The sequence below is a fragment of the Aquarana catesbeiana genome, linkage group LG02 (genome assembly GCF_042186555.1).
Source record: "Aquarana catesbeiana isolate 2022-GZ linkage group LG02, ASM4218655v1, whole genome shotgun sequence".
In the NCBI taxonomy this organism is placed as follows: domain Eukaryota; kingdom Metazoa; phylum Chordata; class Amphibia; order Anura; family Ranidae; genus Aquarana; species Aquarana catesbeiana.
Genome location: NC_133325.1, coordinates 421,553,740 through 421,579,995, shown reverse-complemented (window position 1 = coordinate 421,579,995; position 26,256 = coordinate 421,553,740). Strand labels below are relative to the sequence as shown.

General features: G+C 41.6%; 1 protein-coding gene across 1 annotated transcript in view; it reads right to left on the bottom strand.

Moving 5' to 3' along the window:
* SRRM1 (serine and arginine repetitive matrix 1) overlaps positions 1 to 26,256 on the bottom strand; it is a 68,655-nt gene that overhangs the window by 26,759 nt on the left and 15,640 nt on the right. The window contains exons 6-10 of the mRNA XM_073615467.1: positions 16,416 to 16,457; positions 15,117 to 15,305; positions 7,265 to 7,384; positions 6,740 to 7,005; positions 6,231 to 6,311 (exon numbers count right to left, since the gene is read on the bottom strand). Coding sequence (XP_073471568.1) covers positions 6,231 to 6,311; positions 6,740 to 7,005; positions 7,265 to 7,384; positions 15,117 to 15,305; positions 16,416 to 16,457 — 698 coding nt within the window. The remainder of the gene's footprint in view (positions 1 to 6,230; positions 6,312 to 6,739; positions 7,006 to 7,264; positions 7,385 to 15,116; positions 15,306 to 16,415; positions 16,458 to 26,256) is intronic.

Below are 26,256 nucleotides of genomic sequence, written 5' to 3'. Positions count from 1 at the left end.
ACAAGCCTCAAACCTTCTGGCACAAAGTCATTTGGAGTGATGAGACCAAAATTTAGCTTTTTAGCAACAACGGCTGCATTTGGAGAGGAGTCAACAAGGCCTATGATGAAAGGTCCACCATTCCAAATATGAAACACAGAGGTGGATCACCGATCTTTTGGGGATGTGTGAGCTACAAAGGCACAGGAAATGCGGTCAAAATTGATGGCAAGATGAATGCAGTATGTTGTTATCAAAAAAATACCGGAGAAACATTTGCATTCATCGGCCAGGAAGCTGCACATGGTACGTACTTGGACATTCCAACATGACAATAATCCAAAACACAAGGCCAGGTCGACCTGTCATTGGCTACAGCAGAATAAAGTGAAAGTTCTGTAGTGGCCATCACAGTTTCCTGACCTCAATATCATTGAGCCATTCTGGGGAGATCTCAGACGTGCAGTTCATGCAAGACAGCCCAAGAATTTACAGGAACTGGAGGCTTTTTGCCAAGAGGAATGGGAAGCTTTACAATCTGAGAAGATAAAGAGCCTCACCACAAAAGACTTCAAGCTGTCATTGATGTTAAAGGGGGCAATACACGGTATTAGGAACTGTGGTATGTAAAACTGTTGATCAGGGTCATTTGGGTAGTTTCTGTGGCGATTATGATTTAAAAAGAGTAAACAGTTGATAATAAAAGTTTTTGTGTTGTCATTCATACCCTGAAAAATGGCTAAGAAATCAAATTCTGCCAGGGTATGTAAACTTATGAGCATAAGTGTGTGAGAGCTAGTGTACGTGTAATATACACATACATACACACACGGTGGGGAACCGTGCGCTGATGTATGCAACCCACGTGAGCACCTGCTAAGCCAATGACTGTCATCTTTAGCAAAAAAAGAGACAGATTGCTCCACAGCATAAAACCGAACAAAGGGACATAGGTATGAACCCACACAATATACCCAATTGTTGTGGGAAGAGAGTGTCCAACCACAGGGGAGAGAAGGGGGGGGGGCACAGCATAACATATGCAACCCAATGGGGTTGGGCTGCACTTGATGGTACTACATGAAACTGTGTGTTTCCAGCTCCTCATTAAGGCCTTTAGGCGCTAAACAATTCAAAGTGAAAATCCAATAACTTTCAGGCCTGCAGACTGTCTGCCATTGTCGAAATCATTGGGCATGGCTTTGATCCCAAAAACTCTCATGTACAAATAATTACTACCATGTGCCTCTTTACAAAGATGGCACACAGAGTAGTTGTCTCTGTTGTGATGGATGTTACCCTTATGTTCTCAAATTCGGACCCTCAATGGTCTAGACATGCGGCCTACATAAAATAAGCTGCATGGACAAAGAAGCCCATAAACCACATAGGATGCACCGCAATTAATGAATTGCTTAATGGGAAAAGTTCTCCCATATGTGCCGACAATGTGACGCTTCCGGTGCCACATAAGACAACATGTCCCACAGTTGTGGACCCCACACTTGCAACTACCTTTTTGGTCAAATATGGATGTCCAAACTGTCTGACCGTTGTCTAATGATCCCTTTACCTTCTGTACCCTGCTAGGGGCCACAATACTTCTAAAGTCCCGTGGTTTCCTGAAGATAAAATTGGGTTCATCTGGCAGAATGTCTCAACACAGGATTATTACTGAGAATGTTTCAATTTTTTTTAATGATATGCTGTATTTCCCAAGACTTGCTATTGTATCAGAACACTAATGGTCAGCAAGTCCCCCAGGCCTACACTTGAAGCACCACCACTGGGCGTGTGAAAAAAAAGGTATATATATATATATTAATATTAGTGTAGCTGCCATTTTAAAAAATGCAATAAAGTGAAAAATATTTAAACCTCTACCAAAAAAAAGGAGATAAAAATAGTGGCGCTAAAATTAATAAAAAAAGTAAAATATAAATTGCTGAACATGCAACAATAAATATAAACCACCCTGTGACAAGTGTGAGAATAGAAAAAATAAAGAGTCTATAATAAAACGTCCAAAATTATCCAATATTTGTGATGTCTTCTTAAATCTTCCACACCACTATGTGACAGTGATTCCGCTCCCTTCAGATAGCACACTCACTAGCTTCCAATGCCTTATACATACTGCTGTTATCACTTGCTTGAAGGAATGCTGTTTTCACTTCTGGCTTTTTATGCAATGACTTAATGTGAGTTTAATGAGTGAGGATGTTTTAATTAAACTGGTTTTACGTTATTACACTATTTGGAGCACTTTATTATTTTCATGTGGAGAGATCCTGATTGATGTTCACAGCTGAAGTCTGGAATTCACTTAACCCCTTGTGTGTGTGGTTAAAAGCGCTATATCCAAGCACGGAAGTATAAGGCATTGGAAGCTGGTGAGTGGAATCACTGTCACATAGTGGTGTGGTGGAAGATTTAGGAAGACATCACAAATATTGGAAAATTTTTAACGTTTTATTATAGACTATTTATTTTTCTATTCTCACGCTTGCTATTTTATTGAGTGCAGAGGAACCATACAGATGATTTTCCCACAATACTCCGAGCCGCAACTTTGGCTCTGAAGTCTTTTTCGGAGGCAGGGAGTGTCGGGTGGAACGTAATGGCGTGCGTTCCACACCATGCATTCACTACATACTACAATATACAGCACCATGCCAGCTTACATGGTCAGATCCATCAGCCACCCGTGGTAACACCTGATAGGAGGCGTCTCTGGGATTCCATGTCCTTCATGCAAAAGAGGTACCATTCATACATTTTTATTCCTTTAATATACAATATATGTTTTTTTTTTTTTGCCTTTGCGTGTGCGGATACTCTGTATATACAGGGGGCTTTGTTTCCAGCATTTGCTGATTTTTAGCCATTGCTGCTCACTGTATTTGGTTTTAATATTATATTGTATGTTTACAACTGACACTATGTTTTGTTTATCATTGCTGTTTCTATGTATGTGCCATTATGCACTAGAACAGGGGTCTCAAACTGGTGGCCCTCCAGCTGTTGCGGAACTACAAGCCCCATCATGCCTCTGCCTGAGGGAGTCATGCTTGTAACTGTCAGCCTTGCAATGCCTCATGGGACTTGTAGTTTTGCAACAGCTGGAGGGCCGCCAGTTTGAGACCCCTGCACTAGAATAAAGAAAACCATGAGCGTTGATTATGTATAGAACGTTGCCAACATCCTTACTTAAATGTCAAAGAACAAAATGTGCATAAAATGCACATGCGGGTCGCCCCTTAGGACTTTAAAGGCAACAATAGAGTAATAAGGAGTAGTTATGTATAAAATGCACAAAAGTGCTACTTTTATTAAATTCATAGAAAAGGTATAAAAATTACAAGAAATACAACTAAATGCAGTTTAACAATATACCTGTGCGTTTACAATACACATACAAAGTAGATATATCAACCCAGTGCTTACACCCTGTAGCCTATATTGTAAAGGTCAAACGGATGATTTTACAGCACGTATCCCAACATGTTTCAGAAATTGGTATGTATTATTCCTTCATCAGGGGGTTTAAAGTTGGGTGATCAATCTTTATCTGTAATGTAGATTTAAGCATAGTGAAATAGCAGCATACTATATGAAACTGCTACAATATATTAATTACTTCAAAAACTCTTTTTTAAGTATTTGGGCAATTATACTTACATAGCAGGTTCATAAAAATTAGAACAAAGCAGAAAACAAGCAAATAGTATAGAACAGGCTGGCTGGAAAGTCCGCAGGCAGGCGGGGTGGGCAGCTTCGAGTGCAGGGCTGAATGCTGACACACATTCACAAGAGGCGCCTGATCAGAGTCTGCATAGTGAAAAGGTAAAAAAAAAAAAAAAAAAAAAAAAAAAAAAAGGGGAGTACGTAAATATGTCCTGAATGCAGCTGGAGTAGTCGAGCTGGGATACAAGGACATAGGGATGTCAAATCCCATCAAGATCGATAGCAGTAATAGTTAAGTTACCTGTGTGCTTGACATGTTTCAACAAGACGCAGACCTCTGGGCAGCAGTTCCACAACTGACAAAGCCCAGTGAGTGTCTACGTCTTATAGATGGCTCTGACAGAGGCAGCAGCCTATCAGAGCCATGCCCCAGTTACTCAGCTGTATCGATAACAGCTGTGAGTGGGGCTCAGAGCGTCTCCCTGTGGAGCCTACCCGCCGGGTGTCTGTGTGCAGACAGACAGCCCGCACATCAAAAGCCGCGCCATCTAGTGGATGAGAACGTTACAGCCAATCCGTTGTAGAGAAATACAAAAAAATATAGTACAAAAAGTATATTGTATCGACGAATAATAGTTTAAACATTATAGATGCATATGTTGAGATAAAACAGAAAAAAGGAAAAAGGAAAAAGGAAAGAAAAAAAGAAAAAAAAAAAGGAAAAAAGAATAGAAAAGAGAGAAGAAAAACGAAAAGTTTCTTCTCCCTTTTCTTTTTCGCTTTTTTTCTTTTTCCTTTCCCCTTTTTTCTGTTTTATCTCAACATATGCATCTATAATGTTTAAACTATTATTCGTCGATACAATATACTTTTTGTACTATATTTTTTGTATTTCTGTACAACGGATTGGCTGTAACGTTCTCATCCACTAGATGGCGCGGCTTTTGATGTGCGGGCTGTATGTCTGCACACAGACACCCGGCGGGTAGGCTCCACCCGCTTTTGGCTGGAGGGCGGCGATTGTGCGTGGCCCCCTATGCCTCCTATTGCGGGCAAGCCCTTTCAGTGTCCCCGTACCTGGCATTCAGCCTATGCTGGGATACAATATCCGCCGGTGATGCGGCGGCGCGTGACGTCATCACGCCCCTATGGGCGTGGCTACGCCGTGCGCCTCAGCGTCAGGGAGACGCTCTGAGCCCCACTCACAGCTGTTATCGATACAGCTGAGTAACTGGGGCATGGCTCTGATAGGCTGCTGCCTCTGTCAGAGCCATCTATAAGACGTAGACACTCACTGGGCTTTGTCAGTTGTGGAACTGCTGCCCAGAGGTCTGCGTCTTGTTGAAACATGTCAAGCACACAGGTAACTTAACTATTACTGCTATCGATCTTGATGGGATTTGACATCCCTATGTCCTTGTATCCCAGCTCGACTACTCCAGCTGCATTCAGGACATATTTACATACTCCCCTTTTTTTTTTTTTTTTTTTTTAACCTTTTCACTATGCAGACTCTGATCAGGCGCCTCTTGTGAATGTGTGTCAGCATTCAGCCCTGCACTCGAAGCTGCCCACCCCGCCTGCCTGCGGACTTTCCAGCCAGCCTGTTCTATACAATTTGCTTGTTTTCTGCTTTGTTCTAATTTTTATGAACCTGCTGTGTAAGTATAATTGCCCAAATACTTAAAGAGTTTTTAAATTAATATATTGTAGCAGTTTCATATAGTATGCTGCTATTTCACTATGCTTAAATCTACATTACAGATAAAGATTGATCACCCAACTGTAAACCCCTTGATGAAGGAATAATACATACCAATTTCCGAAACATGTCGGGATACGTGCTGTATATTGTTAAACTGCATTTAGTTGTATTTCTTGTAATTTTTATACCTTTTCTATGAATTTAATAAAAGTAGCACTTTTGTGCATTTTATACATAACTACTCCTTATTACTCTATTGTTGCCTTTAAAGTCCTAAGGGGCGACCCGCATGTGCATTTTATGCCATTATGCACTAGGATGCGGCTTGCTCTCTGACCACTCCCGTCTCCACCCACTAATGGGATGGGTCTGCAGACCATGTGATAAGACTCATTTACCATATTTATGTGGCCAATGCAGCATCACAGATGGGCTCTGAGGAAGAGGGGATCACCCCTCAAAACGTGCCAGTCATCTGGAAGGTTCTCCGGCGTGATCCCGGTGGCCTGCTTTGCTCTGCGTCCAGTTTTGGACTTTGATATGCTTTTATTATTCACTTGTTTGGGAATATAGTCTTCTTTTTGATTTCAATACCACTTGGGTAACGCACAAGGTTGGTGCGCCCTCTTTTTGTTCTTTTACTGTTTCCATTGGGTGTCCCCTTACCCTTGGAAGGCAGCAAGGCCTGAGAGCCTTTGACATTCTAGGCTATTTCCATTGCTGTCGCACCACTTGAGCGCAGGAGATTTTGTTTGACTATAAACTTAGACAGCACCCAGGTTGAGAAAGGCTGCATTAATATTCAGCGTATTACCATCTTTGAAAAATGTTATTGCTTGATACTGAGTGATTAACTCACCTGAATCAGATGTCTCTCTTTTGCGAGGTTTTGGAGGTGGCGATGGAGTCTTCCGCTTTTCTGGAATTTTGTGTTTTGGTACTAGATGGTAGAAAGGACGTATATTTAAATCAAACATGACAAGGTAAAACTATGAGCAAAATCAAAATGACATAGGATACAATCTCACAAAACAAAAAAAAATCCCACTCTCGCTATAACGGACTAAAAAGCTGTGACTATCCTTAGTCTTATGTAAAGTCCATCAAAAACAGATCTATGAGTAATACAAGTGCTGAAAAAATTTTCATGGGAATTTAACACAACGGAATATGCAGTAAAAGCATAAAACGTTTTTACTCGCATTCATGAAAATTCTGCATTTGCAGACTTGTACTTTCAATGGACTGGAAACAAGATGGTATAGATATAAAAAAAAAAAAAAAAACGTACTGACCAGTTGTTCTTGCAAAACCAAAGCATTAGGGAAAGTCCATACAAGAACAGGAAATAGGGAAGATAAAACCCACCTTGTGCACGAGGAGGAGACACAGATCCTCGTGCCTTTCTGAGTCGAGAGGACTGTGGGGAAGGAGAATGCCTTTTTGGAGGTGGGCTTGGTGGAGGAGACTGCCTAAAACGTCTTCTTGGAGGACTTGCAGATGGGGAGGAACGACGAGGCTTGCGTGGTGGGCTAGAGGACATTCTCTTAGGTGGTTTCTTTGGAGGTGGTGGTGACCTTGATGAAGAGGAGGAGCTGCTGCTTCCAGATACCGATGCAGAAGAGCGTCGCCTTCTGTTTGATTATTTATTGAACAGTTACTTAAAAAAAATTCTCTGACACAGGCATGCACAAACATAAAATATAATGCTAATGTTAACTACCAAGTACACAAAAATGAATCCTATAGGAAAGGTATACACTACTACTACTGTCTCACTTAAAAAATGCTAACAGAAATAAAGAATTCTAAAAAAACTGATTTTGAATATCAATACAATCTAACAGTTACTGTTTTTATAGACTGTTCTCAATTCATAACTTTAGTACTTACCGCCTGACTGGACTCCTACTTCTCTTGTGCCTAGGTGGTGGCGGCATACGGCGAGGTGGACTTCTCCTCCTCGGTGAAGGTCTACGCCGTGGGCTGGGTCTTCTCCTAGGGCTATAAGACCTGAAAATTCACGAAATGTTTAAAACTGCCATCTTTCAACATCAATAAAAAAAAAAAAAAAAAAAATGTTACATATTATTGTGTATTCCATATAAAGAAAAGGAAGATTTGTAAAAATAGGATTTTTAAAACAGCTTACCTGTAAAATCCTTTTCTTTGAAGTACATCACGGGACACAGAGCCATAGTAGTAAGTAGTTACTATGTGGGTTATAGGCCACCTTCAGGTGATGGACACTGGCACGCCCTAAGATAAAAAGTGCACTCCCTATATAACCCCTCCCACTACTGGGAGTATCTCAGTTTTGTAGCAAAGCAATACACGTGTATACCAAAGAAGGGAGGAGACCTCTGTGTCCCGTGATGTACTTCAAAGAAAAGGATTTTACAGGTAAGCTGTTTTAAAAATGCTATTTTCTTATCGTACATCACGGGACACAGAGCCATATAGTTACTATGTGGGATGTCCCATAGCAATGCCAACTGAAGGGAGGGAGACACAAAAAAAAGTAGGGCAATAAGAGACTAGAGGACTAATACTGCATATATAGGTTGGATTCTCAACCTAGGAGGAATCTTCTTAAAAACATGAAGAAAATACTTGGGTCTGATCATAGGTACACCCAGAAAAGGGTATTCGTACCCCAGGTCATAAAGGACTCCGTATTCTTTGTTCCTAATATTTATCCCAATTTATGCCTTTTAGCAAGGTTTGTAATTTAGGGACGTTGGCTCTTTTGAAATTCAGTGTTTTTGTATTCCCTTTATGTTTCTTATTTGTGTGATTTATACTGAAACTAATTGACCTGTGATCGCTGTTACCTAAATTGCCCCGTATTTCCACATCTGTGATCAGGTCTGTATTGTTGGTAATCAGTAGATCCAGTAATGTTTTATTTCTAGTTGGTGCGTCTACCATCTGACCCATAAAATTGTCCTGCAAGACATTGAGGAACTGGCGAGCCTTAAATGAATGCGTGGTTCCCTCCGCCCAGTCTATGTCTGGATAGTTAAAATCCCCCATTATGATAACACTTCCCATCCTTGCTGCTAATCCAAATTGTGATAGGAGATCTGTCTCCACTTCCTCCCTCAGGTTAGGGGGCCTATAGCATACTCCCAGTATTATTTTCCCCTTAGCTTCATCCCTTTGGAGCTCTACCCATAAGGATTCCACCTCCTCCCTAGCTCCCTCAGTGATGTCATCTCTCACATTCACTTGTACATTATACTTGATATATAGGCATACCCCTTCCCCTTTTTTACCCTCTCTATCCTTGCGGTAAAGGGTATACCCTTGAATGTTTGCCAGCCAATCATGAGAGCTGTTGAACCAGGTCTCTGAAATTCCCACAAAATCCAAATCCTCCTCGTACAACAGTATCTCTAGTTCACCCATCTTGTCCGCCATGCTCCTGGCATTGGTGAACATGCCACATAGTTTAGACCGGTCGAATATTGTCCTCGTATTGGGTGTTTCGAGATTGCAACTAGCACTTGCTACCATACTTACCTTGTGTTTTTGTGCTTTGGTCAGCCTACCACTAGTCATTTAGGTGCAGTCCGTCCCTTCTATAGTACTGGTTATCGACTGAGAAGTCGGCCCAGTCCTCCAGGAACCCAAACCCCTCCTTACTACACCAGCCCTTCAGCCACTTGATTACTTCCCTAATCTCCCTCTGCCTTTCTGGTGTGGCTCGATGTACCGGTAGTATTCCTGAGAATACTACCTTGGAGGTCCTTTTCATCAATTAGCTCCTAAGTCCCTAAAATCGTTCTTTAGGACACTCCATCTGCCTCTGACTTTGTCATTGGTGCCAATATGCACCATGACAGCTGGGTCTTCCCCAGCCCCTCCCAGTAATCTGTCCACAAGATCCGTGATGTGCCGAACCCGAGCGCCCGGTAGACAACATACTGTTCGGTGCTTCAGGTCTTTGTTACAGATTGCCCTCTCTGTCCTTCTAAGAATTGAGTCCCCTACCACCAGAATTTGTCTTTCCTTTCCCTTCGCTGCCCCCCCACTCTCACTGGAGTTCTTCCCCCGGCTCCAGCAGTGCTGGTCCCTGACTGGTTTCACCAATGTCACTCAATAGAGCGTACTTATTGGGATGCTCCAGTCCTGGATCCGCCTCCCTGGCACTTCCCCCTCTACCCTGTCACCCATCTACTCTTTGCTAGTGCCTGCACCTCTTTGTCTCCACCCGCCTCCGTGCTGGCCCCTGCCGTGTACGCTCCTGGCTCTCCTTTAGTATGGAGGGACTTCTCAGTGCTGACAGTTGCTTCCCCAGATTCAGAACCTGGGCTTCCAGGGAAACAATGTGCTTACATTTTGCACAGCAGTATTCGCCCTCGATCGGATGATCAAGGAACACATGCATGCAGCAAGAAGTACAAAGAGTCGGCTCTGCACACCCGTCGGGCATCGTACCTATTAAATTTAGTGAGGATTGGGGATTATACCCTGTCCAAATAACCTAACAGCTAGCTTCCTGGCACTAATAGTTAAGACAATACACAGGTACACAACAAGACAATACACAGGTACACAACAAGACAATACACAGGTACACAAGACAATACACAGGTACACAAGACAATACACAGGTACACAAGACAATACACAGGTACACAACTCTGAATTGCTTGCAATTTTTTTTAAAGTAAATAAACAAAAACACCAAGCACAATAATGTTCTAGCGTGACATATACAATCAAATAAGTGTAAATCAAAAGTATGTGAATGCACGTGCAAATAATTAAATTAAAAAAAAAAAAAAAAAAAAAATTGTTGGATTGACAATATCAAGCTGCTATCAATTATATAGTGGTCAGAATCCCCTAAAAATTAAAGCATATAACGATGCGCTCTGATACAAAGTTCAATGTGAGAAAAGAATTTTTTGTGCTAAAAAACCAATGTGAAAAAAATTGCTACCAAAGCGCTAAAAAAAAAAAATCGTATGTAAAATCGCAAATATATGAAAAAAAATCGCAAATATTTAAAAACTGTGTTCCTCCATTTATACAAATCCACTGGAAGTGGTGCGATATCTCCAAAGTAAACTAAGCAACAATTGTGTATAAATATACTAAAAATGCGTTTACAAATAGTAATCAATCCAAATTAGTGCCAATAAATAAATAAATTAGATATATTCCCTGTGATAAGTGTTGAATCCTCCGTAATAAAAAAATAAACAAATGATAAACTTATAAAGGTGCAATATATATACAATTGATGAATATAAATAGATAAATAGTGCCAATAGAATCTGATTTAAATATAGATGATTAAATTCATGAGATAGGATAAGTAGCAGGCGACAGTTCAATCCTCAGTAATCTGGGATATCTGGATTTCTGCAGTACTTATTTGTTCACCCTCTGAGCTATTTCTTCCACAGCCACAATGAATGGTAATTTTCTCAGTATCAAGTGGTTTTATGTAAAATAAACAGAGAGAGAAAACATTGCGCAATATTGTTACAATAAAAGTTCACAGGCAAAACAGCACAGGGATACACTCACATGTGCCTGACTTGTTTTAGGCATGCAGATAGGCAGATCTCAGCTGGCTTGTAAGGACAAGGCTTGCTACTTGATACAATGTATTCAGCAGACTGTGTCCTAGGCTCCTCCCACACGTTACATCACTGACACGTGACTTGAAAAAGTCACGTGTCAGTGATGTAACGCGTGGGAGGAGCCTAGGTCACAGTCTGCTGAATACATTGCATCAAGCAGCAGCAGCAGCTTGCGTAGCAAGCCTTGTCCTTACAAGCCAGCTGAGATCTGCCTATCTGCATGCCTAAAACAAGTCAGGCACACGTGAGTGTATCCCTGTGCTGTTTTGGCTGTGAAGATATCGCACCACTTCCAGTGGATTTGTATAACTGGAGGAACACAGTTTTTAAATATTTGCGATTTTATATATATGCGATTTTTTTTAGCGATTTGGTAGCAATTTTTTTCACATTGGTTTTTTAGCACAAAAATTCTTTTCTCACATTGATTGAACTTTGTATCAGAGCGCATCAATCTATGTTATATGTTGCAATTTTTTTTGCCACTTCAATGGAAGGCCAAGAAAAAAAGATGTTAGAACAATCCTACCGGGAATGCACAAGGCCCTGTACAAGAGTTGGCCAGTTTTCGTGCGAAAACATATCTTTAATTTTCTGGAGTCTCTATATATATAGAAGTTGGAGTTTTTGATACAGAGTTCTGCGTGAGGTATAAATGACAGGCAGGAATCAAAGAGAATACCTAGGTTCCTGACCTGTTTTGCTGGCGTTGGGATGGGGCAGAATGAAGTGGGCCAGGCCAAGAGAAAATTGGTGGTTGATTGAGGACCCACCAGCATCACCTCAGTCTTTGCATCATTAAGGCCTAACTTGTTATCGGCCATCCATTTTTGTATCTGAAGGAGGACATTTCTCAGTTGTAAGTGCATATTTGGCCCATCGTCAGCGTCAGCCAGGATCTGCGTGTCATCTGCGTAGATCTGGCATGCTCATTTGTGTGTAGCAATAATGTCAGTGAGTGGGCGCATATAGCAGTTGAATAGCAGGGGTGACAATGCCAAGCCCTGCGGGACTCCATAGAGAAGTGGTTCCATTGGCGAGCTGCAAGCATTCATCCGCACTTGATGGGTCCTATCCGTGAGAAAGGAGTTGATCCAAAGGAGGACAGTGCCACTACATCCAAAAAAGGTATTTCATGCGGTCTCCCAGGATTTGATGGTCGATCGTGTCAAAGGCTGCGGAGAGGTCGAGCTGCACCAAGGCTGCTGACCCCCCCGCATCCCTTTCCCTAAACAGGCGTTCGCGTATATCAAAGTGCGGACAAGTTCAGTGCCATGTCCCAGCCTAAATCCCGACTGGGGAGTCATGGAACAGGTCGTTACCCTCGAAGAAGCTTTGCATTTGTTGAAAGACGACCTACTCCAGGATCTTCGTCAGAAAGGGAAGATGAGATATAGGTCTGAAATTAGTAAGCAGAGAAGGATCGAGTATGCTCTTCAACAAGGGGGGAGACAATGGCATGCTTCAGTAGTGTTGGAACAGCCCCTATTTTTAAAAGACAGATTAACTATCCTTGTAATTTCTGGGGCAAATGTATCTGCATTCGGAGAGCTTGACGGTTTAAGCTTGGACATAATATTGGATATCTCTGCCACTGAAGTGGATGCAAATGAACTAAAAGCTGGAAGAGCTCTTATTTGTGTCGGAGGGTCACAGTCATCAGGCAAGATTTTGTCCTGGTTACGGATTTTTAAAATTTTTTCCCCAAAGGAAGACCGAAGCGCAGAGCATAATTCCATAGATGGGACAATCTTAGAATACATTTTATTCGGTTCAAATATGTTCCTAACCAATGTAAATAATTCCCGAGGCTTGCATTATTTGATCGTTATAATAGTATCTTTTATGGCGGTTTACTTCTTTTGTGTAGCCTGGACAATAGACCCAATACGCCATTTTGTCCCGGGGGAAGTTTTGATTTAAGCCACTTTCTTTCCAATATTCATCTTTTATTCTTAAGTAAGTTGAGACTAGTGGCATACCAAGGGCTTGACTTAGAAAGTCTTGGGCGCCTATTTACGGTTGTCAATGGGGCCAGGATGTTCAGACTTGCCTTGATTCTTAACTCAAATTCATCTAGGGAACTTTCCAGCCTTTCAATCTGTTTCTAAAGCCGGAATTCTGATTTCTCTCTATTCATTTACTAGGAGCGGCTGTCCCTGATGGTAGTAGTATGTTTGAAGGTCTTCGACGGTCATATTTTTTAATTTCTGAAACGGAGCAGATTTGGTCATACAATTTCCTCTGGGGATTTTTATTGGTGCAAAATCCAAGAGGTTAAACGTGATCAGACTATGGTCTGACCATCCCACCTCATGTGCTATAACACTGAAAGCTTCTGTGCCATGAGTAAAAAGGGCATCTAGCATATGGCCCTTTATGTGTGTGATCATGGTGTATGCCAGGGTAAAGTGGAGGCCATCTAGGTCACCTATGAGATCCTGGGAGTCACAGCTTGTGTCATCCTCCAGCCACATATTCATGTCTCCCTGGAGGACGACACAATCCGATTGTAGACACAGGGGCATCATTAGTTCAGATAAGTCAGCATGGAAAGTCCCTACTGGACCAGGTGGACGATAGACAGGGGCTAATACAAATGAAGAGGAGTCACTCACTTTACACCTGATCACCAGGTGTTCAAATAAACTAAACTCAGGTGTTTTTAGCTCAGTGCAATCCAAACAGTCGTCATGAATCACACAAACAACCCCCCCCCTCTTGTATTGTCTATTTTTAACTAAAATCTTAACATTTCAGGGAATTCTTCTAAAACGGACTTATAATTCACATTAAACCAAGTCTCTGTGATTACTAAAATGTGAAATTGCTCTGACTCTAGCATGTCAAAAATTTCCAAACAATGCTTAGTGGCTGAGCAGGCATTAATGAAGGCGGCCCTTAAAGTCTCAAAGGTAGATGATTTCACCAATGTACTTTTCGGGTGTTTGTCCCGATTTTGATGTTCCAGGGGGCACCAGATTTTATTTTCGATGCAGTTAAGTTGAATTGAGCAATAGTCAGCCACTGGCGCTGCTATTAACGCTCAGCCTGATGCAATAGTAAATGTGTCAAAAAGAATGCTTGTGTCACCAACCTCTTTCATGCCCCTTTATGCTCGTGTCCCTCCGCAGCTTGCAGCAATAACACTAGAGCTTTAAAAAAAAAAAAAAAACACTTTCCCGCGCTGGGCGTTGAAGGGCGCCAACGCCGCACTAAGCCCCGCCCCCCTCCGCTCTTTCAAACAGAGTTTTCCCGCACGAGCTTCTGATCCTATGGGATCTTACAGAGAGGAGTAAAAAAAAGGCGCGTAGAGCCTGGAAGCCACCTGGTAGTGCGGCGTGCCATTCGTTTTTTTTTTTGGTGCTTCTTCCTCTTGAAGAGGGGTAGGAAATAGCACAGGTGGGGGCGTCTGGTGGGGATGAACCCCCCCCCCCCACCCCAGACTTACCGGGGGTCTGCTGCTGCTGGAGGAAAATGGAAACTGCTGCTCCAGACACATCGTGAGCGCTCTGGAGGAAGCGTGAGAAGGTATGTGCTCTATACAGCCCCCAGTGGTGACACATAAGCATGACAACATTTACTAATGTAAAGGAGACATTCATAAGAAAATTCAAAAATTAGAAAAACTCCACTTAACTTTCCCGCCGCAGGGCTTTCTGTGGTAAAACCAACAGACCCAATCTTCACCTTCACGGTGGGTTCCGTTAAACCTTCAGGAGCCGGGGATCCTTGAGGAAACCCACATTCCTGGACCTGTAATAGCACCACCGTCAGTAAAACTTTATGGCCTTACTACCAAAAGTACTGGATCCCGGGGTCCAGCTCTCTAAAGAGAAGCGTTACAGGCAAAACCTTGTTTCTTCGGACACGAGGCCCGGGTACCATTCAATTTGGCATAAAAGACACTTTGAATTGATCCGGCTGCATAGCTAGCCCCAGCAAGGATTGCACCAGTGGAGCTCAGCACAGCACATCTTCACTCGTGACCAACACCTTAAACACTGGCGAAAAAACTGAGATACTCCCGATAACTAGGGGTTATATAGGGAGTGCACTTTATCTTAAGGCTCTGTGTCCCATGATGTACGATAAGAAATACATGTAAAATTATGAACAAGCAACTGTAACGCATTGGTAATTACCTAGATCTTGATCGATGACGCCTTCGTGTTCTAGGGTGGGAAGGGGAATGAGACTTGGATTTTGATTTGGAGCGTGAGCGCGACCTGTGACGATGTCTCTCTTTCTCTTTTAGCTTTCGTGAGTTTGGCTCAGGTGAGGTTTCCTTCGTATCTGCCACAAGATCTGGTTTGGAAGCTTTCACTATGTCACTGGAGAAAAGAAGCAGATTGATTATTAATAAACTCAAACGCTGCATTGCCACCATTTTGGAAATGTAATAAATGAACAGGGAAAAATTACAATAAATTAGTGCACTTGGCAGTTATCAAGGCCTAAGAAAGGGCATATTTGGGCAGGTTTACAATTTGCCCAAAGTAATAGGTTTGTTTAAGCATGATGAAAAAATGTAACGGTTAAAGAGCTAGTGTAAAAAACAAAAAAAAAAAAAAAAACATTGTCAAAGCTTTGTCCCCCAATGAAATTTTTAGTTTACCTGTAAAATCCTCTTCTAGCAATACATCACAGGACACAGGGTACTTCATATTAACTTGCTCTATTCCAAGTTTGGTCCTGGGGGCCCACAATAGGTGAGAATGGTGCTTGACCAATAAATATGCTTGCAATTTACATACAACGGTGCGTTCCAACACAACAAGGAATCTAATCCAGCTTATGACTACCGAATTGTGTTTTTATTTGAATGTCAAGCATCAAAAAGTAAAAACAGCTTGATCTTTTGTCAGTTCTCCAAGATGTTTGGAATAACCTACATGCCGAGTTCCTTCAAAAACTGTGTGCAAGTGTACCTAAAAGAATTGATGCTGGCTTGAAACTAAAGGGTGGTCACACCAAATATTGGATTTGATACAACACTTTTCTTCTGTTCATTCAACTTTACATTTTGTAAATTAACCACATGCCGACCTGCCACTGTAAATGTACTGCGGCGGGGCAGTACATTCACGTTCTTATACATCATTCTGCCTGCTCTGGGTTAGGAGCACAACCCTCATGTGACAAAGAGGGTTACAGTTACCAGTAATTGGTAACCGGGTATCATGTGATCGGTCAGTGATTGGTCATAGTGATCACATAATATAAACAACCTGTCATGAATGGCTTTCCATTCATGAATAGCTTGCTTACTGTTATGATCTATAATTAGCCCACAACAAAAACATGGCGCCTGGATACCTGTACCATGTGATTAGCTGTAGCCAATCACAGATCACAACCAAATGCAAGCTGCTCACTGTAAAAGCAATAACTACTCTGACAGGATGTAAAAAAAATATGTTTAAAAATTGCATAAAAAATACCTGATCACTGCCAAATCAGTCATATGATGATGCTGTACTGCACTGATGACCATATGTAAAAAAAAAAGGGTGAAAACATTTAATTTCTTCATTTTCCAAAAAACTGACAAAAAAAATTACAACTTTAAAAAAACTTGCCATGCCTCTTACTAAATACCTCAGACGGTTTCCAAAAAGGGGTCATCTGAGGGGAATTTGTACTGTCCTGACAATTTAGGGCCTCAAGAAATGATAGGCCCTCAGTACATCCAGACTGATCAATTTTCAAATAAATATAAATATATATATGTATGTTTGTAGACGCTATAGCTTTCACAAACTAATGTACACTTTTTTTTTTTTTTTTTTACCAAAAGACATGTAGCACAACACATTTCAGCCTAAATTTAAGATTTTTTTTTTTTATTGGATGTAATTTATAACAGAAAGCAGAAAATGTCTTTCAATTTATATAATAAACAAAAATCCCGTGGTGAATAAATACCACCCAAAGAAAGCTTTATTTGTGTGAAAAAAATTATACAAAATTTAATTTGGTTACAGTGTTGCATGACCGTGCAATTGCCAGTTAAAGTAGCACAGTGCTGAAAAGAAAAAAAAATGCCCTTGTTATGAAGGAGGTGAAACCTTCCAAAGCTCAAGTGGTTATAATATATATTTTTGAAAAAATTCCTACTTTACCACATTTCTTCACACCTGCCTAAAATTTTTACATAGTACTGTGTGTATGCCAACACTACGTAGATGAAAAAATTAAATAAAATGACAAATAGGGAAAAAAAAAATTAGGAATTGGTTTGAAATATGCCAGAATATGCTTTCTAAATATAAGTTCATATAGGTAGTTAATGATCCACTAGTTTAACTAGAGGGAGGGCCGATTCCAAAGTTCCAGAGCAGACCTTCAAAATCCAGAACTTGAACCATATAGAAAATAAGTTTGCAGCCCGTATAAGAACTTCAGTAACTCTTATCAGTATATGATGGCTTGGACTAGGATGGTGGGCAGATGATATGAGTGTCTACCTAAGGGCCCTGTTATCATCCAGGGATTAAAAGGTGGGTGCTGTGCAGCAGGTAAAAATAGCAGGTCTAGCCTATGTTCTGCAAAGCTTCAAATGCAGCAGCAGTATACTGATTAACTTATGAGTTCACTGGATGCTTACATAAAAGTGATGTACATTCCTAGTTGGAACAGAAACTTGAAGAAATGGTCATATTGAATGGTGGCCGACATCTGCACTCTGACAGACAGCGCCCAACTACAATATTGTGTAGACTTCAGACAGATCCTAGACAGTCCACCAAGCAATGGATACCAAGATACTTGGCTAATCATACTATGATCTCACCCACTTAAGCTTCATGTGTCCATAGCTCAGATCCATTAATGCTCCGATGCAGAGTTCAGGCTGCTATATCAGATCACCTGTGTAGCAGCTGCTAGTAAATATACTGCTGATGCAGGCTGGCCTGCACTCGAGCCTGAAGCAGGTGGTGTTGAGGGCCTGAAGGGGCTTACCCCGCGACATCCTGAGAAACTTCTGATGTAGGATGGATGAAATGCATTGTCATGTGGTACAAAACTGGCATGAACCTACCTGGTAGAACTCTGCAAATGTGCGAGAACAAGACCAGGTAGTAGCAAATTACAAATTCAAACAGAAGCTTGATGTTGAATCATCCAGGAAGCATTAAAGTGATCAAGGCTTGTGAGCCCCTGTATATTTTTACTCACTCTTTTTTATGCACCAATAAAGCAGCAACAAGGACTTCTGGAGTTGTCGGCTCTATTCTTTGTATCCAAAGAATTAAAGTGATACTAAAGTCTTATTTTTTTTTAGTTAAAAAAATAACAAAAATGTTATACAGCGGCAGAGGCAATCACGTCCTCTCCCCTGCTTGGTATGGAGCTGAGAGGAAAATGGCCCCCGCTCGGCTCCATACAATTGCAAGGCAAAAGCAACGTCAAACGTCACTTCCGCCCATAGCTCTTAACCACTTGCCGACCAGCCGATGCAGTTTTACTGTGGCAGAAAGGCACGGCTGGGCAAAACGACATTATGTAATGTCGCTTCGCCCTGTGAACACTAGTCATGGGTCAAAATGCGTCAGCTCAGGCTTGACATTCTAATTTGTAATGCCATGTATAATTCTGTGTTTGCATTTTATGTACTTGGAATGATTCTTATTCTCCTACCAGAGCTCATATTTTAATTGCCATGGTATTATATGTAAACTTTAATAAAGTATTTTTCTATATTAAATCACTCATTCCAATTACTTACCTTGCTGCTAAACCCCCCCCCCCCCCCGCCGGGGGAACTTTCCCATATTGTACTAATTGGGGTGTGCAGCACCACTACCTCTCCCGACGTGTGTCTTTCCGTGCTATCTTTCACAAATTAAAAAAAAAAAAAAATTGGGCTAACTTTACTGTTGTCTTATTTTTTAATTAAAAAAAAGTGTATTTTTTCCAAAAAAAGTGCGCTTGTAAGAACGCTGCACAAATACGGTGTGACAGAAAGTATTCCAACCACCGCCATTTTATCATATAAAATGTATGGGGGTTCAAATTAATTTTCTGGCAAAAAAAAACAGAAATAACTAACTTGTAAACAAGTTTGAAAAATAGGCCCGGTCTTAAAGTGGTTGTAAACCTCAGACACAAAATATGAACAAAGTATATCCCTCTACTTGTCTCAATCCAGAGCACTGTCATTTCTGTCTGCTGCTTCATTCCTCTGCTGTCTATGGTATACTTTCCATGTACTGTAACGCAGGATGGAAGGTCGGACACTATGAAAGCAAGTCTGTTGGATCTGGAAGAGCCCACAGATCACATACCAGGAGAATTACGATACCCACATACCACGTTCTTTGCCAGGCAGGTGTGATCAGATTCACAAGAATACCTTCCACCTTTATCCTGTGCAAAGGCGAGGAAGAAACTGCAGTGAAGTAAAGGCATAGGTTAGGGAGAACTGATTCCAAGAAGTTACCAGGGCATCCACTGCAAACGTCTGAAAATCCCTTGTCCAGGACACAAACCTGTTCAGTTTGTTGTTAAATATGGATGCCAAGATCCATATCCGGTGTAGCCCAATGCAAACAAATCTCTGTGAAAACCTGTTAATTTTCCATGTCAGGCCTGTGCACTGTGGAGAGGCCTGGTACATGAAGTTCTATTGAAGTCCAGATCAGTTTTTTTTCCTGAGCCAAGCAACTTCTTGTTCCTTCTTGATGGTTGCTATAATTCCACAGATGTACCATTATCCCACAGCACCCTGACAGAACCTGAAGGTAGACAGACCAGTGTATAAAAGCCAGACTAATCAACTGAAGTTCCGGGATGTTGACTGAGAACTTCAGCTCCATTGAAGACCACCATTCCCTGAATCAAGAGGTTCACCAGAACATCCCCCCAGCCCGACAGATCTCCCAGAATGTGCGTCAAACCCCATTATTCCAGAGCAAACCTGGCCTTGGAGTCTGATGCGTTAGCAGGTCTTGCACTCCTGGCATTTGTCCCATACCAATATGATATGGAGTTTAAGGGCTCTGGAATGAATCTGGACATAGGCGATTGCATTGAAAGTGACCACCATCATCCCCAGCACCCTCATGTAGGCTCAAATTGAGGGACTCTACCTGAAATTTTAGAGAAAGACATTTCTTCAGCTGCAGCAGTACCTTCACCTGAGCTGTTTGAGGACTAAGACCAAAACACTCCAGTGCTTAAGTCAGAACTAGGGCTGACTTCCAAAGGTATGAACAGTGGACCAGGTGGCAGTCCTACAAAGCTGGACAGAGGTCCTGTGTCAGAATGCCCAGGAAACACCCACCAACCTGGTAGAAGTGAATGTGTAAAAGTGCTGGATGAACTTTGCCCTTTAAGAGTATAAGTTTTGGCGATAAGTTGCCTTATTCATCTAGCAATGATGTACTTGGAAGTAGGATTTATCTTGCAGGTTTTAAATGTAGAAGTGATAGGGAGTCCGTCTTCTTGATAGAATCCGTTGTGCTTTGAGATAGATTGATGGCTCTATGTGCAAGTAGGGAAGAGCAAGAAAAGATGGTCCTGGGAGTAAAACTACCTTAAGTTTTCACCTTTGTAAAGAATGAGGAATGACTCCTTAGAAAAGAGCTACTAACTCAGACATGTCTGACAGACGTGACAGCAACCCAGATTTGGGGGGGGGGCAGAGCTAAGTGGTTTGGTACTAATATATGTAATAGGAGATTAGCTGTACTTTTAAAAAGTGTTACTAAACCCAGAACCCTGCATTCACTATATGTGGTCTCCCACGGGACAAAGGATATGGGAATGCAATTATTTTAGTAAATATAAGCTGTTAAAATACCTTATTCTCTTCAGTCTTGTAACTTCTATCAGTGTTTGGCAAAGCACTGGTTAAAGCTTGTAGGATGAGTTTTCACTCTCCTATGACTGTCCTATGAGGCTGCATGACCCCTGACTTTGTCTGGACAGTGCTGATTGGCCCTGTGCTAATCACATGCTTTGAGATAAATGGTGTGTGTTTTTATGGTGATGGGTCATTGTTATAGCCTAAAAATATACAGCTAAAGTCTAAAGTATATATTTTCTACTATTTTGGCCTAGGTTTCTGTGTTAGTATAACTGTAGATATCATCAACTACTTGTTTTATTAACATGTCAAACGTGCAAATGTGGGTTTGGGCATTAGGGTTTATTTTGACATATTTCATGAAGGGGTTTATGAGGTAATACAGGTTTCAGTGCTGTCGCACTTTGAATGACAATTGCACGGTCATGCTACACTGTACCCAAACTAAATTGTTATTTTGTTCCCACAAATAGAGCTTTCTTTTGGTGGTATTTGATCACCTCTGTGGTTTTTAATTTTTTGCTAAATAAAAAAAAAAAAGAGAAAATTTTGAAAAAAATAAAAACTTTTGCTTTTATTTCTGTTATAAAATTTTGTAAATAATTTTCTTCTTTCACTGATGGGCACTGATAAGGCGGCACCGATGAGGTGGCACTGATATGCAGCACTGGTAGGCAGCACTGATGGGTGGTACTGATATGCAGCACTGATGGGCACTCATGGGTGGCACTGAAAGGCTGCAAAGATGGGTTCTTATGGGTAGCACTGCTGGGCACTGATAGGCAGCACTGCTGGGTACTGATATGAGGCACTGATAGGCATCCTTGGTGGCACTGGTAGTGGTAGGCATTGTGAGTGGGTACTGATTAGCAGCTGCCTGGGCACAGATTAGCATTTCCCTGGGGGTCTAGGGAGGCATAACTGGTGGTCCAGTGTGGATGGCCATCCTGGTGGTCAAGGGCAGCATGATGGTGGTCCTGGGCGGGATCCGAGGGGGGGCTGTGCTGATAAATAATCAGCACAGATCCCCCGTCAGGAGAGCAGCCGATCGGCTCTCCTCTACTCGTGTCTGTCAGACAAGAGTGATGAAAAACTGATCACCGGCTCTTCCTATTTACATTGTGATCAGCTGTGATTGGACACGGCTGATCACGTGGTAGAGAGTTTCCGTCAGAGACTCTTTACCTAAATCGGAGGTTGCAGTGTGTCAGACTGACACACCGCAACAACAGAGGTGTGCAGCGGCTTAATATCCTGAGGACGTCATATGACGGCCAGTCAGGATATTGAAACCACTTTGCCGCTGTCATTCTGCTATATGGCGGGCGGCAAGTGGTTAAGGTAAGCTGTGTGAATGGAAATACACAACAAAAAGGTAGGGTTTTCTCAAATTTGACTGCAAAGGTGGAAATACACTTTAAGGCCATGTTCTGGTCAAGTCTTAATTGTAGAAGTCCAGATTGGTGTCTGGGTTTAAAGTGCCTGTGCTCACACCAGGCAAAGAAGGATGGATTTCCTGGTACGATAATAGATCTTTCTGGAAGTGGTTTTTCTTGCCTTTAGCAAAGAAGGAACAAGAGACTCAGCAACTCCTCTGTTCTTTGGGACCCAGACTTCAAAAGCCATGCTGTTAAAGCCAGGGATTAAGAAGCAAGATGGAATAGAGGACCCTAGGACAACAGGTTTGGCCTGTTGTGTGTTGTGGAATCTCATATTAGCCAATGTATTTCATATTATTCATATTGATTTGCATATATTTTATTGATTATTATTATTATTATATAGTAGTGGTGTTATCAATATTATTATTCAATAAGTAAAGCAACAATTATTAATCTTTAATAATATATACTGTATTTTCCAGATTTAGAAAGTCTTCATTTTTAAGTGTTGAACTTTAAATGACCTCTGCTTTATGACAAGTACTTGTACACAGGTGTTCTCGAAAATGTATTAAGATAGTCTACTGGGTAAAAGTTCATTAGAATAGATTCAAGTAATATAGAATTGTCTCAGACAGATAAGAAAACAGGTGGTTAAAATAATTAGGTGGAATACAGGAAAGTTATGTACAGAACATTAATTAAGTTTGACAGGGTCAAACAAAGGTCTGCTTGTGCCCTCATTAAAACTGTTAAAATACATGCATATAGTGAAACATATAAAACATCTGGTGGGGTTACTGAAAGTTAATTGTCTCAAAGTTGTAAATCTGCAAATCCTTGAAGCTAGTTAAATCTTATCAAGATAAGGAGAGTTTGATAATACAGCTGGGTGCCAGACTGTCTCTATACAGGTGTTTTTAATTGGACAAAAACAGTTATAAATCACTTTAATGAACATATAGGAATTTCGGGAATAATTAAGTTTATCTGGTTGTAGAACAGGTGTCATATTTATGGTTGGTTACTTTGATGTAGATCTTAGCGACCAATCATATGTAAGAGAGATGTTAAGATAAGAATTGTAAAAGTGTATATAAATGCAAGCTCTGCAATTGTTAGACAGAGAAGTCAGATAGGAGCTCATAAGGCTGAACTCTGTGTATGCTGCCCTATTGCACGGGTCATAGAGGTCAGAACCAATGGGCAAGTATCTGTCCTAACTTGTCCCCTCGGACAAGTCAGATAGGAGCTCATAAGGCTGAACTCTGTGTATGCTGCCCTATTGCACAGGTCATAGAGGTCAGAACCAATGGGCAAGTATCTGTCCATAACTTGTCTCCTCGTACGAGTCAGAGAAGACTTCTTAACTTGTTCCAGAGTGTGGTCTCAGGTGAATTTCCCTCACAAACTTGGTCGAGCTGGAACCCAGAACTCTGTGAGGAGACCAGACCACTGGCCAATTGGCTGGTCCCTATCAGGTGAGAGGTTCCCAAGAATTGGCAGTAAAGACCCATTCTGGTTCAAGGTGAGAACAATTCACAATTGTTTAAATTTGGTTAGAGGATAAGAATATTCATATCTAATATGCTTGCATTGTAAGAAACTGTATAAATTAGACCTGTATCTTGTAATACTTTGAACATAAACCTGTATGTTATCAGCTGTTGTTAAACCTGCATTGCTGAATTTCAGCCTGGTTCGATACTTTACTATTCTACTTCATGTGGAGAAGCCAGTGGTCATCTCCTAGTAGTCTTAGTATGTCTGTGTACCAGGTTCTTCTGGGCCAGTTTGGTGCAATGAGAATCATCAGTTGAGGTGAATAAATGGGAATAAGCAGATTGTCATCTTGGATGTTTACGGATGTCAATTATTCCCTTTGTCTCACAGAGGCAATACCTGACCTTGTGGTTTCCATGCGAAATATTGGAATTTGAAGGCATTTGTTTAGAAATTTTAGGTCTAGGATAGGATGAATACCCCTGACACCGGTTTGTGGTACCACAAACCGGTATTAATAGATTCCTTGGGGCATTCTGCATAACTGATTTTGTGAAGATGTTGATTAATTTGAGAGAAGAAAGCAGTGTGTGGGTATAGTTTTGAACTTTTGTTTTCTACCCCTTTGAAACCAACTAAACCCACAGGTCCAGGACACTAGCAACCCAGAGAAGAACACTGTTACAGGACATATCCCCAGTCTAAGGAGTTTGTGAGCCCCTTCATTGGGAAGAGGGCATGGGGAAGAATTGTTGGAAATTGTGGGTCAAGTCTTAAGTTGAAAAAAAGGTCTGAAGGTTTTAAAGTTGAAGCCTGGGTAGAGCACTTAAGTGTTCTGTGTTTTCAGGAAGAAGAGGCTGCTGGGGAAGGGGATCTTTGAACTATGGAAGAACCACCTTTTAACTTGCGACACCTGATAAATTAGTGCCTCAAAGTGATGTCCTCCTTTGAACGGCATGTGCGAGACATCGTTTGACAGCTTTAGCTGACCAGACTTTAACCAGTTCCCAACCAGCCGCCGCAGATTTACTGCAGCAAGGTGGCTTGGCTGCGCGAATCGCCGTACCGGTTTCAGAACCTGCTGATCGGTTGTGGCGAATGGCAGTCTGTCCTCTTCCTGTGTAATGTAAACACAGGCACAGGAAGTGATGTCATCTCCCCTCGTGGAGCCCTTTTCAGTTCCAGCAAGCGAGAAGAAGACATCTACTGTGAGTACACCAACACTACACTGATGCCAGTAACGCTAACACACACCATACACCTCCCTTACTAGTATAGTGTATGAATAGACCAATATCTTTGATCTGATCAGATCTATACTAGCGTACCCAGCAGTATAGTGTTCCCAAAAACATGGCGTTAGCAGAATCAGCCCAGACACCTGCCAGCACCTGCGTTTAGCCCCTCCGCCCAGCCCACCCAAAGTGCAGGATCAGTAGATCACGCTACAAACTGCAGCGTTAGCAGATTCACACCTGATTCCTGCTAATGCTAATAGTTATTTTTTTGTAGCGATTCAAGCAGTCTGACAACCAGGTGCTTTTCTTTTTTTACCTGCGAGTCACACTAGCCGTACCTGTAAATTTAGTGGCCAAAATGTCAAACAAAAGGTACACTAGTGAAGAGTCCTACAGGATACTGAGCATGACAGATGAGAGTGCAATCTGATTCAGGCGCACTATACGAACCTGAAGAGAGCATCAGCACCATGACAGATAGCTCTAACGACGGAGTAGCGGTCCCTGCTAAGGTCAGGCGTACCCATCCCCGTTCTTCTGTTGCGGAGGTGTAACAAACGCATGGTTGTCGTATGCAGCAGTATTAGTGCCGCTCAACCTTCTGGTAAACTGGGAAGCACCACCAGCCTAGTACGTCCTGGTGGTACACAAACCAGCACTGCATTAACACTTGGTGACGTGGCAAGTCCCATAAGTGCAGTTCAAGCTGGTGCTCTGCCATGGACACCCTGCCTATTCAAAGAGTTACATATGGTAGACTCGTGATCAGGAATGTTTGCCAGTTCCACTGATGTCCTCAAACCTATAGCTGTTTCTCGTGGGTTCTTTACCTCATTGAGGAATCTGAATTGTGCCTTAGGAGTTATCTTGGCTGGATGCACACTTCTAGGAAGAGTGTATACAGTACTAAACTGCCTCCATTCATAGACAATTTATCTGTCAACTGACGGATGCCCAAACATTTTGAGATTGCTTTGTATCTCATTCCAGCCTTATGAAGATCAACTACTCTTAATTGTATATCTTCAGAGAGCTCCTTTTTGAGAGGCATGGTCCACATCAGCTGATATGTCTTATGAACTGCAATCTTAATATAGGTCCAATCAAAGTAGCTGTAAACTACATCTCCAAACTCATTTCATGTATTTGACTCCAAGTATGTAAATTGACTCCAATTAGCCTTTCTGTGAAGTAATCTATGGGTTCACTTACTTTTTTTCCTCCGTCAGTGCTTGTTTAATGGGTGTGTTCAATAAAGACACGAGAAATTAGAATGGTTTGTGTTTTATTAGCTTAAAAGAGAAGTATGGCTTTTTTTTTTTTGCCAGATTTATACTTGCCTAGGTGG